Source organism: Egretta garzetta, unplaced genomic scaffold, assembly GCF_000687185.1.
Source record: "Egretta garzetta isolate BGI_Z169 unplaced genomic scaffold, ASM68718v1 scaffold593, whole genome shotgun sequence".
Taxonomy (NCBI): domain Eukaryota; kingdom Metazoa; phylum Chordata; class Aves; order Pelecaniformes; family Ardeidae; genus Egretta; species Egretta garzetta.
The window spans coordinates 1,058,481-1,076,596 of NW_009259106.1; the positions used below are offsets into that span (position 1 = coordinate 1,058,481).

Genomic DNA, 18,116 nt, shown 5'->3' on the forward strand with positions numbered 1-18,116 from the left:
CCCTACTTTCCCTCAGAAATAGGTGCAACTAACCAACCCAAAAAGGCAACAGGAAGAGAAAATCATGCAGCACATGACCCTGCTATGCCTTTACATAAAGCTTGCACTATTGGAAAGCTGGAACAATGTTATTTAACAGCATCATCAGGGAGTTGCTGAATACACTGTTTTCATGTTGGGGAAGTCAAGAATACTATAATAGTATATGGAAACCTGGAGTGATGATAACCTAGTGGCCTGCAGTAAGATTTGTACCAAATTATCTAATTTGGAGAAGACATTTCAATGAATTTTAAAGCATGTCTGCCATGACATTTTACGCTAGTGGCACTTAGTGAAAATATACATAGCACTGACACCCAGTTTTCCTAGGTGACAAAGAATACTGGTAACGATGCAGCTGTAGCTACAACAGAACACTTTACACATTTGCAGTGTCTAAGAACCTTACAATAAAACTCTCAAAGTTAATCAGAAACAGGATTGCTTCAGGAAAATATGTAGCTCTCACCTAAACATGACAATGCTGCTATTTTGTGTTGTATGGAAGCTTGTAATGGTGCCCACCAGTTTCATCTTGAAAGAGAGAGAAGGACAGCATAGGAACCAAATGATGTTTTTTGATTTTTCCACTAAGTCAGCACCTGGTAGTTTTTAGTCTGGTATGTTTAAGCGTGCTTTTATATTTAAGCTTTACTTACATGATGTGTGGCACACAGCCAAGATAATGTCTATTTTGAAACAATATATTTAAATAAGCAGCTACTGAAACCTGGGCAAGTGCTTGTGTATTCCTCATATTCTTGTACAAGGAACAGAAAATAAAACCTCTATTCATTTTGACTCTGCTGCTCAGTTAGAGCTTGTTTACAAAACCCCTACTAAACATATTTAGGCTAAGTGTTTTTATAAGACTCACTACCACCAGAACAGATAACTCTGTTTTAAGCAATTTTCTGTTGTCAGATAGATTTACACCACAGCAATACTTAAATTTCTGCACTGCCTCTGTCTGATAAAGTACCCGGGCCTTTATATTCAAGTAACTTCATGAGTCTACTTCCCAGAACAGTTATGTTTCCATGAAACTACGACACACACAAACAGGCAAAAAGTAACTGTCTTGAGAATCAGATTAAATTACGTTATTCAATTATGTAAGTGAATGACTAAAGACTTTACTGCTTTCAGAAAAAAATAGTAAGATTTACTCAGGATTTTTCACCCCTCCTGAACAAGTTATCAGTATATATAAATATTTTATGTCGCTAAATAACACAGAATGCTTAGAAGCAGGTGGTTAATACTGGGAAAGAGGTCCATTATCAAAATATGAGAACCTGGAAAAATATTTCAACAAAAGAATTCAAGAACAAACTTGAATGTGAAAGAAGCTGTTCATGCATAGATTCAGCACAGGAAAAGTAGCAGAAGCAGGAGTGGAAAAAAGAAAGTGGTACATGAAAACCCTTATTGGCAGAAAGAGAAGAGATTCAGAAATTTAATAAGTATTAAAAATGAAAGTTGCACAGGCTCTCCAAAATGCCAGAGAAGAGAGTCTGTTATACAGTTTCTCTTAAATTATCCATAGATTAATAATGGGCAGCCCCAAGAGTTGACCTCCAAGAGCAGATCTTTCTGAAAAGAGAAGACTATGCCAGATAACCAAAGGTGGGGGGAACAGACTACACCACATTTCTGCATCTGCTGCCAACCTTAACATCACCACTTCCACCTGAACCAAGCACATTCCTCCATCCTTGTTCCCTGGCTCTGTTTATTCGTTCCATCTGAAGGAGAAAACAATACAGGAAAACATAATTCAAGGAATCACTAAGCAAAAATTGAACTTCACTATTAACACATTTTAAACATATTTTACCCTTTCTTTTTCCAATCTTCTCATTTCATCTGCCTTCAGTAAACTGATCTGCAATGTTCAAGGAATAAATACGTTCAGTAAATGCGAAATCAAACTACTCCATATTCTTACAAAACATATATCACACCACCACACCACATGTTGTTTCATTAAAATTACCATGGGTGGAAAAAGAAAGTGTCAAGAATCTTGCCTACCTGCTCTCTCTGGCGTTTTTCTTTTTCAGGCAATTCTAACCTTTTCTTTTTTGAAGGTTCCTGAAAAATAAGCATATAATTTGGTATTTATTACTGAGCCATTATTCTGTCAAGTCTCTGCCAAGATAGGTTAGTGCTCCAGTTGCTGGTGCATGTCCACAAAGATTAGAAAAAAATTTTTTTTTAAATTACTGTTACATAGTGTTTGGAAAAAAGATAAGGAGGAAAGGTTTGAAGGTATAATTTTGCCATTCTTGCTCTGGACTTAGCTTTTGCTTAGTTTGAAAATTAACAGATGATTTCATAATACCTCAAACATTTTCCTCCTTTCTCCTCCTGGACTCATTTTCTTCTTTGTAGTTGAAAAGGCCTGGATAAAAGGTGAAACTTCAAATTAGATAGCACAATACCAGAATGAGAGAAAATTTCTAATCAGAAGAAAAAAAAAAATCTTAAACCCACAACTTAGTATGTGCAAAATGGGGTTTAAAATAATTCATTACTCAGTAGGTTTTAAATTAAAAGCACTGCTAGGATCTAAGGGTAAATGCTACTGTACTTGTTCATCCTCTACCAAAAGCTCTGTCAGAGCTGAAGGCAATAATTTTAATATCTGTTTTGTCTTAATTTTCCCTCTCTGGCAATATCATTCTGCATTACAATCTTTTCCTATTATAAGTCTTTAAGGGTCCCTAGATACTAAGATTATCTTTTATTTGGAGAATAGATTTGTTAGGTTATCCTTAGGCTCTTTTGCTTGGGTAACTCTAACCAAGGTTCTTGTTACCTATGGAAGAGGAGAACACAGCCATTATTGAGCACCTGGTAAAGAAGCAACTATACGTAATAAACCATGTTGCTTACTCTATCCTTCTCAAAAAAGTGATGGTTACTTCTAAAGCATTTTTTTCTGACCATACTAGTACACAGACAACTTCATAATATTTTCTTTTGAAGACCTAAAATCCTATCAAATGAGTACTTTAAAATGAAATATTTCAGAAGTTGGAAGCCTTTAGAGACTTAAGTCGAAGTAGTTCAACTATAGCGAGTTAATATACTATCACTAAACAAAGGAGATGATTGTTAAATGCTCTTCTGAAAAGTCAGTTGAGAGCTGCAAGCTCAGACTACCCTGGAACACAGCAAAGAGAAGAAAACGTATGTAACACTGTAGCCACTGTTTCTATCCTACATCTTATCCCTTGTCACTAGATACAAGCCACACAGAGAATGTATCTTAAAATTGCAATGTTACTGACTCCTTATATGCAGCAAGAAGTTATTTCTTCAGTCTCTACCCTGCGACTTTGAGTCTACACAAGTTGGATTGGTGTTGGCTGGTGAAACTGATTATAGAGAGCAGCAGACTAGTAAGACAGTGGTGCAACCAAGGCTTAAAACATAAAAACCCCACAGTCTCACAAGGACACACAAGAAATCTGTGTGTTCCCTGCTCTCTTTTTCAAACTGTGTATCACAAGCCAAGAAGGCTTGTGTGATCAATGAGTTTTTCCTTAAACCTCCAATAACTTTTGAACTTCAGGGATAACTTATATCTCAAGGATAATTTTCTATCCACCTATCAAAGTTGACAGATGGATAGAGATCTCAGTATTATATTCCCCAAAGTGCCACAGGGAGAAGGAAAGAAAAAAAAACCTGAAAAGCATAACAAAAAAAATATTACTTATTCAGAAGAACATTTGAATTAGTTCTCTTGCTGAACTAGGAGCTTCTTGGTTTCTAGTTCTTTGGCACATGCATATAGCATAAAACTAACTGTATCATAAACATCTCCTGGCCATGCAGTAATTAAAGGAATAATGAGAGAGGGAAAAAAAGTTTTATGTAATAAGGAGTACAGAAAAGATGATTCAAAGAAAGATGAAAAGTCCCCTGTGAAAGTATACAGAAGACTATTTCTTATTAGCTCATGGAATTAAGTCTGGAAAATGCCTTTTCCAATCACACAATTCCTCTGGCTGACAACACTTCAGAAAATGACTAAAAAAGCTTTCTATATTTTGAAAATTTGCTATTATTTTCGAATAAGAAGAAAGATTCAAAGATTCTTATCCAGCATCAATGACCTTGCTATACCTGACAGACTTCCAATATTTCTAAGAGTGGTCAACACCAACAAAGGAACTGAAAACATGCAAAGCACATCTAATTCAGCAGTGGAATTAAAACAGAAATCAAAGGTAGCAGTCTCCAAAAATCATTATATTAAAACCGACTAAAGAAACAAAAAAAATCAATAATGAAGCAAGCCAAACATTTGAACTAATACTACTTTCACTGCAGATGCATGTGTCCAGATAAAAGACATTTTGAAAAGGAATGCAAGGTATTTCCATAGCATTTAAATAAAGTTTGAGCAAAATAGTTCAATTTAAGTAACTTAGCTTCTTACCTGTCTAGATTTAGCCAATGGCTTCTTCTCATTAGGCTTTTTAGCTGCATCACAAGACTTCCTGATCACTAAAGGCACTCCATATTTTGCAGCAGGTTTGGTAATTTTCTGAGCTGGTGCAACTGAAGTCAGTATTTGTTCTTGAGCTGGTCTTTTAGCTAAAAAAAAAGAAAAAAACAAAAAACACCAAACAAAAAACCCACACAAACCAAAAACCCACAATATTTTACAGCTATCCAGGCTGGCCAGTATACCATATTTCCCCTTCCCAAGGTCTTGGAACAGCAAAGCTGGAGGAAAATGCTAACATTTCATTCACACGAGCTGATGCCTAAGTGCAATATACCCAGTTGTCCAAAACAGCTCAAGTAAATTTCATGCTTGATAAGGAACAGCAGAACATAGTCCCTGAGCTTTTCACTCTCAATGCTTCCAACTCGAAAACCAAAGCTTATTTCAGCTGCCATGCTTCATTATCCCCTTGTCATGGACAAAGGGAAAAGTTTTCGTAATGGAATGGAGACACAGGCCTCCCTCCACTAACAACACTGGACTGCAACTTGCAACACTAATGTCAGCAGAAGATGACCTCTGGAAGAGCTTCAATGGCTTTCAGGGATATTGTTTTCCCTGTATAGTTCCTGAAAATATGCCAATATTGTGGATTTGATTCTGTGCTAGCAGGGCTCTCTTACTACAGAATAGCAAGACAGCAGTGAAACACTTAGATAACGCTATCAGAAGACACCAAAGCACCTGCCACAGCTTCAAGAAACTGCAAGGAAACAGAGTAAAGGGAAAGAAAATCTAGGGGGGGGGAACCCAACATAGAAATTATTTCCAGTATTTGCAGTCTTCACTGTCTCTTTTAAGTTTGGAAGAGTAGCATAACGTAAGAGGAAAAAGTACACCTAAAATATTACGGACAACAGTTTTTACTTGCATTGTTTGTACCCCACATACATCCAGCTCCCAAGGGGAGAAGGTAAAATTGTTTCTCTTTTTTTTTTCCTGAAACTTCTAGAATCAGGTATAAAACCACACCAAAACCAATAAAAGAACAAAGTTACATACACTATCTTGCCAGAGCTGAAAAGAAAAGCACTTTACACGCTTACTTACCAGGTGCAGCATGTGGTCCAAACTTCTGGAAGATTTTGTGATTGAATTCTTCTGCAATAAGCTAAACAAAAGGTTGAACAGTTAGCTAACAGTATTTATGTCTGCAGCTAGAAAGAACTCCTTTTCAGAGAAGTGTGCAACTCCCAGTAAGCACCTAATTAATAGTATTTACTGTAACTTAAAATTGAAATGAATACTCAACTTCATGTATTCAACTTAGTATCACAAACGTTAATATGAACCTGTATTCAGTATTTTCAAATATTTTTGGCATAGCTATTCAAATAATTTAAAAAAAAATTAATCTGATTTCTGTGTGGCACATGTTACCTCATTTATGAACTAGCTAAGAATCTAGAAGAAAGTTAATGTGAGCATCAACATAGTTTTGTGCATAGTTCATTTTAGATTTCTGTATAGTTGCTAAATTTAACTTCAAATTCTCAGAGAGCTTGTGTCAAAAAAACCCAGTCCTTTAGAAATGTTTGCCATTTTTAGTTTCTCTATCCTTTTCAGGATGGAAAGATGACTACATATGTGGATATCTAGGAACAATATATACGGTGTACTGTCAGGCATACCAAATTAGCATAGCAAAATGTGGAAAACGGCCCTACTGGAGTAAAAAAAAAAAAAAAAAAAAAAAATAAAAAAAAAAATCAAAGTCTAGACACAGAACATTCAAACATGAATAGGCCTTCCTCTCACATCACACCAAATACTGTACATAGCTTGTGGGATGTAAGAAGTGCAGAAGCTGAATGGGCGGTGACCGTGAGGTTGGGAAGAGGAGGAGCAAGAGGGTGTGGCTTTGCTATAAAGTTTAGGGCTTGAAGATGGGCGGCGTCACGGGGAGCATGCGTACTGTGTAGGCTGTGTCTCCTTGACCCGCAGACGGCAGGGTGTCTGCGTGATCCTTCAGGTAACCTTAAAGTTGAGGCAAGAACCAACAATAGCTCTGAACGCAACACCTCAAAAACCATACAGTAGAAATGAAAAAGCTTCAAAGAAAAGCATCAAGGATCATCAGAAGTGTTGAAAAGCTTCAGTACAAAGAACAAGTAAGTTTGCTCTGCAGCCTGTAAAAAGATGAGTGAGATGTAATGCAACAGATCTAGAATACCACATGTGATTTTGCAGAGAAAGCAGAGAAACACACAAGGGCAGCAAATGGTAATACCAATATAAGAAGTGGGGTACAACTGAATACAAGGAGGAAAGTTTATTCTAAACAAAGCTGATGCTTTCTGCAAAAGTGGCAGACCTGTGAAATTGCTTACTGATCATAAAAACTTACACAGGTTCAAGGAGAAATCAGGTAAATTCACAGACATGGTATCTATTGAGCATAACTAAATACCACAAAAGATGCTTACTGAGCTGATGCAATTGAGAACAAAAGATGAAGGCTGGGAGAGTATTATAGGATAATGCCACGTAGGCTTGCTGCCTTCTTATACGCCTCACCAGGCACTGTTTTGGCCAGTGTTCACTGCTCACAGGACACAGAGTGAGACTGACTTTTACCTGACCCAGCACCATGTTCTCATTTTCTAATATTCTGCTCTGAAACTTCTTGCTGAATCCAAGTGCCACAACCAGTGCTACCAATACAGAATATTCAAAGGATGGGAACTGCAAAGGCATTTTTTAAACAGTAGAGCTACTTGCAGACAGAGAATGGCCATGCTACAGACCATCTTTCTAGAGACAGAGGGGCACACCAGGAATGTGTTACTTAAGGTTCTGACGACAACTGACAGCATGTTAACTGAATAGTTCCTAAACTACAAAGTTTTAAGGAATAGTCTTTATAGAATGTTGAGCTATCCAGATTATTTTGATTTGCTTAGAGGCTACCAGCCAGTTACAATGGATGCTGAGGAGCTAAAACTAAAAAAAAAAAACAAAACAAAAAAACCACACACACCACAAAAAAACCCCCACAAAACCCAAGAGCCAAAGTGCAGAACTTAGGACTTTGCACATGATGGCAGAGAAATTTTTTTAACCTGTAGAGTCTGCCATCAAAAGACTCTGTAAGCAAGAAGTCACGCATGAGAATCGTCTGCTACTAATGGTATTTCAGTGATCTTGAAGCTTTTATTTGGGTGGTAAACTGCTGTAACAACTGAAGTGTGGTATTTCCATGATAACAGAGCTACTGACAGAAAATAAACATGACTCTTCAGTACCTTTCAAGAAGCCTTTTCTTTTTTCCCAAATTGATGCTAATTTAGATCCACTCTTTACTGTAACTTAGTAACTATGAAAATTAAGAAAGAATTTATCTAAAAGTAGAATACTCTTGTCATTTAAGAGTAGGATTTCAGCAATAGCTGCAACATGTTGAAGATGACAACTATGGAAGATCTCTTAAGCTTAGACTACAGAAAGCAGAGAACAACCACATTAACCATGGATGAAACTGAAAGCAAACAGGCATTACAGCTGTGTCACAGAATGACCACCTCCGGCTGAACACAAATGTACCAGCAGTTGATACATTTAGTAAAAGGTACTTTCTGTGTGGGGAGTTTTTTTGTTTTTAAGATCATGTAGCACCTTTAAGTCGAAAATGTTAGTGATTCAGTCGAAAAAATTGTGCGCAAGTATTCACACTCAATCTTGGAGAAATTAGTATCATCATCTGGTAGTGTCTATCGCTAATTATACTTTGCCTGACTATCCCCAAATAAAAATTTCATATCCATTCTAGCTACTAGAAATAAAATCAGATCAAAATATTACTGTTGTAAAAGTCAGAACAACAAACTTATCTGTAAAGACTTCTGAATCTTACCTTTCATTGGGACTTTAATCTGAACTAGTTGAAAGTCTGTTTCACATACAACTGAAATTCAAATTATATATGGCCTTCTCATGAAATTTCTTTAGTTCTGAGTTAGAATCCACTAGAATGCTTTATACTCACTGAGGTCTCCTTTTGCATTCTTTTCCTCCATGTCATTTCTCTGTCTCTATTTATTTACCTCATATCAGTACTATTCACTTGTTAATCTTTATCTCTTTTGATTAGATTTACCAAGTAGCAAGCAACAACTTTTAGGTTATAGCAACTTCTTCTAGGTTATATACATGCGATACATTTAAACATCAAGAAATTTAAATATTAGTTTATTTAGCAGTATTTCACAGAACACACTTTCAGGCCATTCCAAATTCCAACCAAAAAATGGATTGAAGAAATTACAATAAAGAAGCGACGCTGAAGTCATTATGAAAAAATGCGTATCTAACCAAATCAACATCTCATGATTTCTCACTATTTAGAAAACCACAAAAAACGATGCACTTAAGAAAATGCCAGGTTAAAATTGTTTGTGGAAACTACCAAATACTTAAGTAATCTGAGATTTTTCTTCGCAGTTCATAGTAAAACTTTTTTTTTCCCCTCAAATGAAAGTGTCTCTATAAAAGCTCTAGGGAGTACCATTACTCCAATTTCTCTTGTTTTATATTGACATTAGAATAAAGAAGAGGAAAAGTGCTATGAAGTTCTTAACAAAATTAGAATTAAAACTAACTCCATACCTGTGGTGTGAGAAATTTTTCAACTCGTTTGGCTATAAAGTTTTTCTCCAATATGGAGTTTACTGATGGTCTATTCCTAGGATTCCTTTTAAATAACTGTGACAGCAGATTACGTAGGTCATAGGAGTAATGCATAGAAACAGGAGGAAAAGGTCCAGAGATTATCTTCAGTACCAAGTTCTTCATGTTACCAGCTTCAAACTATATCACACAAGAAAGTAAAGTTACTACATATTACTTACTGTCTGTCCACATGTAAGGCTGCATATAAAGATGAAGAGGAAAACAAAAAACCAACACACCTTCCCTTTCCTCAACACACCAAAACAAGTTTTCAAGGCCATCAACAGTTTACATCAGCAGTTTAAAATAACGTGCTGCGAAGTACAGCATAATAGATATTTCATACCATAGAGCTATAAATCTTGTTAACAAATAATTATTTCCCTCCAGATCTAGGCTGACAATGGTATACAATTAAGGATAAAATATTTATATAATTATCTACTTGATCTTCTCTCTCAAACACTTTCAACCACCACATGCCCTCTGCCCTTTTTAGCAAAGCCACTCTTCAAATGAAAGAATGTAAAGCATTCACACTCATTCAGTGTAAAATCCAAAGGAATGCTTACACTTCAGCTTAAGCTCAGGAAGCAGAGTGCACCATTGCAATTCCTTTGTACAATAGAAAGAAAACAGTACCTATCACCCAGCTCACAGAAAACAACCTATTGCCATCAACTCTCAGAAAGGCAACATTGTCAGCATTGCTGCCACAGAAAAGGCCACGCAATAAGAAATTACAAAAGCTTGAAGTGAAATTAAATCCTTACTCGTTACCCCTTTTTCTTTCAATTTTCATGTTTTAATCTCTTTTAATAAAGATAGCTATTTAAAAAAAAAAAAAACAAAACAAACCACCAAAACAAGATAGAAAAAACTTTTGTTTGTTTCCTTCCTAACTAGATAATGGATGATAAAGATGTATTCTTCAAAACAACGCACAAATAAAAGGCAACTCTTTCACCTTGGGACTTTTTTCTAAAAACTATTTCTGTTCTAAACAGAAATGCATTAATTTATCTGCACAAAAGCCAACAGTCCAAATTCAGACTTTCAATGAAAACGTGAAGTTTTTCGAAAGAAAGGAACACTATTCACAGTATCATTTGTTACAGCACCTAACAATTTTTTTCAGCTAACACAGTTCATTAAAAATCTACACTGAAAACAAAATATACAGTTTTTGGAGAGATTGGCATGAACCAAAACACAGATGGAGAATGTTGGCAGTATAGGAAGAGCAGATTAAAACGTTGAAGGTAATTTTAAACAGCCACCATGAAAGCCTTTCATCAACTGCAACACATTTGTGTAACATCAGGAAAAATCCCTGTTTGAAATCAATGTTCTTTTAAAGAAACAAGGTTTCTACTCACCGCATGTTTAAGTGTGCACATCTCATAAAGAACACAGCCAAGGGCCCAGATATCACTAAATCAAAGAGAACATACTTAAGAATTAGTTCTAGGTATAACATTGCCGTGTAACTTGTATCTGTGAAGTCTGTCTTGGAAAAGGAAAAGAAAAGGCTATATTTTGAGTATGCACAAGCTCCCTTGTGTCTTCCACTGCCCTAACCCACAAAACCCCAAGCAAAAAAAATAATTCAAGAACCAAAAATAAGGCCATCCTGAAAACCAGTTTGGATTATTTTGGCTCCAAATTTTATTTAGACCTTTTCATATGAACCACCCCAACTGGAGAAATTAGACAAAATATGGACAAAACTTGCTTTCTTTAAGCGTATGTTTGCTTGAGGTCTTTGAATTAAAGAAACAAAAACCCAAACAAAACCCACCACCCAGTTCAGCAAATAAAATTCTTGAAGTCCATTACTCTGTTTAACATTGACTTACCCTACCCTTACTCATTATATGGTTACACAATTTGGTTAGAATACTGTTGAATAATAAATCCCATGTAGGAGAAATTAAGGGACGAGGAACTGTAATAATTTTTATCTTTTAAGAAACCAATTGAAATTAGTATAAGGCACTCACAGCAATGGATGCAGCAGCTTAGTGAAGCATAAGACTAACTTGATAATGACCACACTAATGACATTAGGAATGCTGTTACCAGCCTACTGCCAGGCCAGCAAAGTATCTTTATGACTTTGTTATCTGAAGCAAGCTGAGCCACCTGTCTATGCACGTGCTTAGAGAATCCAATTGCTGTGTGTGTGATTTCATTCTTAACACGGTTTCACATTCATACTGCATAAATTAAGGCAGTACAACTAGTGCATAGATAGGCAGAAGCAGAGCCATAATTAAGAACACAGCTATATCTAGAACTTAGAGCATTAAGCTAAATCATCTCTGCATCACATCGCTTTGTACTGCACAGAGCTACTAAGGTCCCACTTGTACAGTGAGACTCACTACCTTCCTGGGTGAGAGAGGAACTAATGACTGTGCACCACCATATGAATAGAACAGCTTTTCATTTCTAAAAAGCTCACTTCCTTCTCCTTACCAAAAATGTTTAATAAAATGCTTATTAGTACCTTTTATTGTTGTAAGGTTTATTCTGACATATTTCAGGTGACAGATAGTATGGTGTTCCTATGCAAGTGCGAGCCAACTCAGCAGTACTAAGAAAAAAATAAGGAAGAATGTTAACTAGTTAACTCACTTGAAGTGCACAGATTGTCTTTTCCCAGATCAAAGCAATTTAGATCAAGTCAGAGAAAACAGCATCAAAAAGGAGTTACCTGTTAAGAACTCTGGCGATCCCAAAATCTCCCAGCTGTATCGTTCCATCTTTGGTTAAAAATATATTCTTGATATAGAAATTTTAAGAAGTCTGTTAATTAAAACATTCATACAATTGCACACTTTTTGCTTTCAACGTGTTTTGGGAAGAATAAAGTTTTCTACCATTCGATCACTCTGAAGTCACTAGCAATAGTGTTACTGACCACTATGAAACACCAGATTTATTCTAGTCCTCAAAATTAAAGAAAACACTATTACACATTCTAAAGCATAACTTTTTCTGTCCCCACACATAAATATGAGTAATAGTCAAGTAGCTTCATCAAGTAGCCTGATCATCTTGTACAAATACCAAACTCCTCCAGAAAATTCTGAAGAAAAGTGTTTCCAGTATTAGAAGTGTTTATGTAAAAAGACTGTCTTCCATAACTTGCCAACTTACAGTAGCAAGATATGAACATAATCACCTTGGAAGTAAATTCAGTTAAAAAATAGTTACCTACATACCTGCGACTTTATGTCCCGATGCAAGATTTTTCTATCATGTATGTGCTTCAGTGCTAAACAGATTTGTACAAACCAATCCAGAATCTATGCATAAAAGAAAATGCGACACCACTGTTATTTATCTGAAAGCTTCCCCAGTTACATAAAACTGATTTGATAATATCTAGAGTTATAACTATAACTCAAGATGTTATCCTCTTCCCACAAACCTGTCTTCATTTATAGAATAATTAAAAATACAACATTACTGTCACAATAATGCAAACTTTTTAATGCATATTACTCAAATTAGATATTAAGCCTAAGGCTACTAGTTTTATTACATATTACAAAGCTAACAAAAGTATGCAATATGAATTCGATTGGCTAAAATGACTAAGACATGGAACTTGCATCTTAAAGATTGTACTTTTGCTGTAACCAATACAAAAAGTCTTCTCGCAGTCAGCGAAGAGTCCTAAAAAAGCCATACTGATGTTTACAGAAGCACTTAATTTTATCATCCAGTAATTTTATGTATTTTACCTTAAAAAGAAAAATAGTACAAAGCATTATCAATGAGAAAAGCAACAAACAACATATAACTAGATTATAAACAAGCCAACAAAGCCATTTTCTTGTAAACTTGTAAAAATCGCAACAGAAAAAGGGACTAACAGCAACAACTTTTCCATGTGAAAAGTGGTTTCACAATCCCAACTTAGAAGCACATACATGTCAAAATTACAATATAATGCAAAGTGTAATCTTCACTTTTCCATTCTAAGTTCTCCTTGTAAAAGTGAATCTGATTTAGAAAAATGAAAAGTTTTACAAACTATATCCAAAACATTTCCTGATTACTCTATTCTAAATACCATCAGTAGACCTAATACACTGCTAAGCCTTTCCAACCACAGGTAAATCAAGATCCTACTGGATGCAGACACAAAAGCATAGAAACTATTTCTAAACAAGGAAATGCAAGTCAGTTCCAATAAAAAAATTTAAACCCTACATAACCTATTTTCACTTAATTTAATCAGATCCGTACATAAAATCCTCTCATTTATTCCAGATTCTCCCACAGTACAAATGACTTCATAGCCAGTATAATGGAAAAAGAACATCTGCTAGTATACTTCCAATACAGTATTGAATTTTTTCTAATGCAAAAAAAACTTCTGAATGATGTAAAATTCATACTGCATTTTAAAAGTACACTATATTATACTTCTGATAAATGAAAATTGGTATTACAAAAAAAATCCTGTGCCATTATATATTTAAAAAGAAAATAATTTCAAAAGTTTAAAAATATTCAAGTTGTCCTTCAGTACTTTTTATTTCTCAGATTTGGTCTATTTTGCAAGAGATCCAACTTCTTAAGGCATCTTATACATACAGACAAAACCCCAATTAACATACCCAGGATTTCCAGCTACATTTTTTTTTTTAATTTTAAGATACTACTGTGACTGATAGCAATGGGAATCTCAATTTGAGAACCTCCTTTTAGATAAAGCCATCATATCTACCAAAATAAACCAAAATAATTTAAAACTCATGAAAAAGTATCACGCAACAAAACACTCTAGCAGTAGTTTGCTGTTACCTGATCTTCAGAGAATAAGATTCCTTTCTGGGCATTTATTTTTTTAAAAAGGTCTCCTCCTTCACAATAATCCATGACTATGTAGAGACAGCCATTCTCTGTAAAGTAAAACACAAAGTATTTCAAAGAGAAAAGAAGAGCCACCTTTAACATAACTTTCCAAACATATTTGCTGCAGTCACAGAAAAAGCAACAAAAAATTTAACCTTTTCCTGTGCAGTTTCAGGTATCATTTATTACTCCTTTTTTTCTAAGATTTATTAAAATGCTTTTATTATTTTGAGTTTCACAAGTTTCCCATTTCTGGGAACATGACAACCATCAATGCTCATACTAGACATACAGTTCATTTCAGTGACTGAAGAACAGTAATAAAACTTCCAGCAGACAATGACAGATGGAAACAATTATTTTCTCATTTTTGAATGAAATTTGGGGAACTTCCAAAAATCCTATACAAGTTTCCACTATGAGGTATGAACGTATATAATACATTTCATAGAAAGTTAGTTTTGTTCCCCAATGCAATCTTGTTCAGTTACTGACGAAAAAGAGATTAGGCAGAAGCAAATTGCAAGTTACCAAAACCACGAGAAGTACACTACTCACATACTAGGCATTATTTTGAGAAGAGCTGAATAAATGCATAAAATCAATCACATGCTGCTCAAAAGAAAAGCTCTTATGAAAGAGGTAGTCATAGCACTTAAACTCTAAATAGAGTCAAAATTAATTAAATCAGATAGAGTCGCTTAAATTTCACTCCTGCAGAAAGCTTTGTCTTTCAAAACATCAAACCGAGGATTTTTCTGTTCTGCTTACAGCTGTTTGTATCTTGGTTAAACTTTATAATTAGTATTATTTTAAAAGATGACCCTAGGAGTCTGGATTTCTTGTAGACCTGCTGCTGAAATAAATCTCTCTTATAAACCAAATCAGTATGTTCAAAGTCGGTGTGCTTTAGCAATAAAGATGCAACGTGACATCTTATGAACTACAGATTACAGGATCTACCTTGTAAGAAGAAAAAAGCAAAAAAAAGGGTCCTAAAGAACAGGCCTCTGTTACAGAGAAAACAGAAGCATGGATTTATAAATCAGAAGACTATGGCTGTGCAGTATGACTATGGCACAAAATTCTAATTTAATGAATAGAGAAAATAAAAGCCTCCAATCAAAAGACACATGAAAGTCAGCAGAAAGGGAAGCCGAAAAAAGAACAGTGCTTCTAAACAGTATCTCAAAAATATTTAGTTTTTATTTTAACCTATATGATAGGCTCTTGGAATCTTTTATCTGCTCATTTCCCAAGACATTCACAGCAAAAACAATGTGGTATTTCTTCTTTTTTTCCACAGCCTGATGAAGCAAGGAGTCCCATCTATTTTTCCAGCTCTGAAAGCAATCATGTGATTGCAATTACTGAAGACTGCATTTTAAGACAATAGACTTCGAGATAAATTTGCTCTTGCTAGGTTATCAACACCCCAATTTAGACCATAAACAAGCACCCAAGCCCTTAGGGTATACACAAGCATTCAAGGAGACTTACACTCTGGAGAAACAACAGAACATAAGCCTTTCATTTAAGCATCAACAAAAACTGATGCATGTAAGGAAGAGACATGAATATTTCTGTTTAAGTGTTGCTTTTTTTTTTATTACTATTATTTTTAAATGTGCAGGGCAATTGTGACAAAAATTACAACCAAAAAGAACTGCAGCAAGTAATAAAAGTATGAGAAAGACTGACTAAAGAGAAAAAACACACTGACTTTTAAACTACAGGCAATAAGTAGCACACACAGTCACCTACTAGCATGACTTCAGGTTCTACTGTATTAATTAATCTTACCTTCAAATGACTCCCTATACAGCACAATATTCGGATGTTTCATGTTAGCCAATACAGCAACTTCTCTTCTTGATTCTTCTCTCTCCTTATTTGACATCTTCAAAACAAAAGTAATGTTTTTTTGAGAACAGGAATACAAAAAGAGTGGATCAGTAATTAATAATAATCACTCACCTTAGAGATGTTTATTTCTTTAATAACATACTGTTGGCCATTTTCTTTAGCTTTGACAAGAATTGCTTTCCCAAAGGATCCTTCTCCAATCTTTCTCACTTTAATATATTTATCCATAGTTATCTTCTTAAGGCATCCTTACTCAAGTACTAGGCAAAACAATGCAGAACAGATTCAGTTAGCCATATTTAGTCATCCAGCCTGCCAGGTCATGTTACTTTTTTTTTTTTTTTTTTTCTCAAAATGTCAATCCATTTGTCTCCTCATTTGCATCACATGCTTTGTAGCTTTTCTTACATCTCAACTCTATTTTGGTACAGTTGGATCACTCAGTGTAGAAAAAGGGCTATATTGCTAAAACCGGTTTAATCTTTCATCTTGGCATAGTACATAAAAAAAAAAGGATGTGTTTTATCTTTAAATAAAGCAGGTAGGCAGTGCCGTAACTTCTGATTCAGCTAGCATGCAAACATCACATAGAGCTATAGCACCTGATCAACAATCTTGCATTCAACTTTACTTGTAAGAACTATGACAGTAGGAAGAAAAAAAATCCATGTTGTTTCACAAGAAGCACTAAATACAGTACTTTGGAAGTTAGTCACTACAATGAAGCCAAAAATAGATTGAACTCAAGAGATGCCCAACAAGTTTAGAATCATTATTCAATACAGAAAGGTGTGACCTTAATTCTGACTGAAAACGTAGATAATTTATTTTTCCGTGTGGCACAGAAAATAAATTCATTACAAAATGGTGCAATCAATATTTTTAATGTACTACCTAACCATTTAAGACTACCTTTTGAGATTAAATAGATTACTCAGCTGAATGTTGATGGTGTTTAAGGTTCTATAACAAAAAAACACTTTGGTAAAAATAAGACACTAGTGAGCTGCATGTGGAAGGTATGGCAGCAAAAAGAATTGGCAAAACAAAGACCAAGGTAATAAACATCAAAACAAATTCATGGTAGACTAAAAGGTCATCTTTTCTACAGCAGAAAGAACTTCCATACCTTAAGAAAGTTTCCATAAGCTGAAAAAGACAAAAGGTGCCTATGCTTTTCTGCATCCAAACCTCACTTGAGAGCACTAACAGCATTTGTGTTTCACTGTACCCAACTTCCTTCCAACAGGAGACCTTATTAGCTTAGATCCACACTTCACACACATCTCAGGTGAGGCTCTTCTGCCTGATTTGGGATCACTTTTTGTCACAGAATTACCACACACCAGACACAGATGCTGCTAAAGAGGAAGATGAAGGACCCATACCATGGAGGCAGACTAAAATGAATAACCTTGATTAGTACAGCAAGACAAAACACAAGAGAACTGAAGTAATCTTTTCTGCAAAATAGGAGTGTCTTGGTGTTTCTGGTTTGTGGTTGGGTTTTTTTTTTTTTGGCCTTGAAGTACATATAGTTTAGTATGAAATTGCATATCTAAATAAAGAAAGACTCAGTATTAACATCCATATTCTCTTCTGGGCAATGGTAAAACACAGCAGGTGGGACACAATTTTAACTTCACACGGCTCTCTTCCTACCCCTACTTTGTTTATGAAACAAGCTATGCTGTGCTACATCAAAACCAACAGCATTAGGCATAGCTTAAGGCTCCTACTGCATGCTGTTCTGTGCAAATATACACAATCGATAAGCAGTGGGTGAGAAGGCACAGTTCAGTCAAAGAGGGGATATAATTTTGCGTGAGTTAGATGGCTTATTTTTACCCATGGCACGGGAAATACGAGACTTGAGAAAGGACCTCAGTGCAAACAGGGCGTTGGCTTTTCAGGCCCTGGGCAAGAAGTCATTCTACCCATCATGGAGACACACCAAAGCGGCTTGTGCACGGGGGCGCAACTGACACCCCAACAGACCGACCGACTGCTGGGCGCGGAGAAGTTAAGGCGACAAACCCGAACCGTGCAGCCAGGCCACGACCAGGCGGACGGAAAGCAACACCGCATAGTGCCCGCCGGCCCCAGCACAGCGGCAGGGGAGGCTCCCAGGCCAGAC

The 18,116-nt window shown here is 35.7% G+C and overlaps 1 protein-coding gene across 10 annotated transcripts in view; it reads right to left on the bottom strand.

Annotated features, from left to right (window-relative positions):
- The window catches only part of NEK1 (NIMA related kinase 1), a 51,713-nt gene that overhangs the window by 32,465 nt on the left and 1,132 nt on the right, over positions 1-18,116 (bottom strand). For 4 of the 10 annotated variants that reach the window (XR_004841518.1, XM_035890876.1, XM_035890874.1 and 1 more), the window contains exons 2-14: positions 16,091-16,239; positions 15,917-16,013; positions 14,063-14,160; positions 12,469-12,552; positions 11,958-12,025; positions 11,751-11,837; positions 10,618-10,672; positions 9,176-9,376; positions 5,621-5,681; positions 4,499-4,656; positions 2,080-2,139; positions 1,883-1,930; positions 1,716-1,790 (exon numbers count right to left, since the gene is read on the bottom strand). Coding sequence is in view for 9 of the 10 variants with exons in the window: in XM_035890876.1 (XP_035746769.1) it covers positions 1,716-1,790; positions 1,883-1,930; positions 2,080-2,139; positions 4,499-4,656; positions 5,621-5,681; positions 9,176-9,376; positions 10,618-10,672; positions 11,751-11,837; positions 11,958-12,025; positions 12,469-12,552; positions 14,063-14,160; positions 15,917-16,013; positions 16,091-16,207 (1,209 nt within the window). In the remaining variant the exon portion in view is untranslated. Of the gene's footprint in view, positions 1-1,715; positions 1,791-1,882; positions 1,931-2,079; positions 2,140-2,389; positions 2,450-4,498; positions 4,657-5,620; positions 5,682-9,175; positions 9,377-10,617; positions 10,673-11,750; positions 11,838-11,957; positions 12,050-12,468; positions 12,555-14,062; positions 14,161-15,916; positions 16,014-16,090; positions 18,111-18,116 lie in introns of those variants that run through there. The other 6 variants (XM_009635331.2, XM_035890875.1, XM_035890878.1 and 3 more) reach the window with 6 other exon arrangements.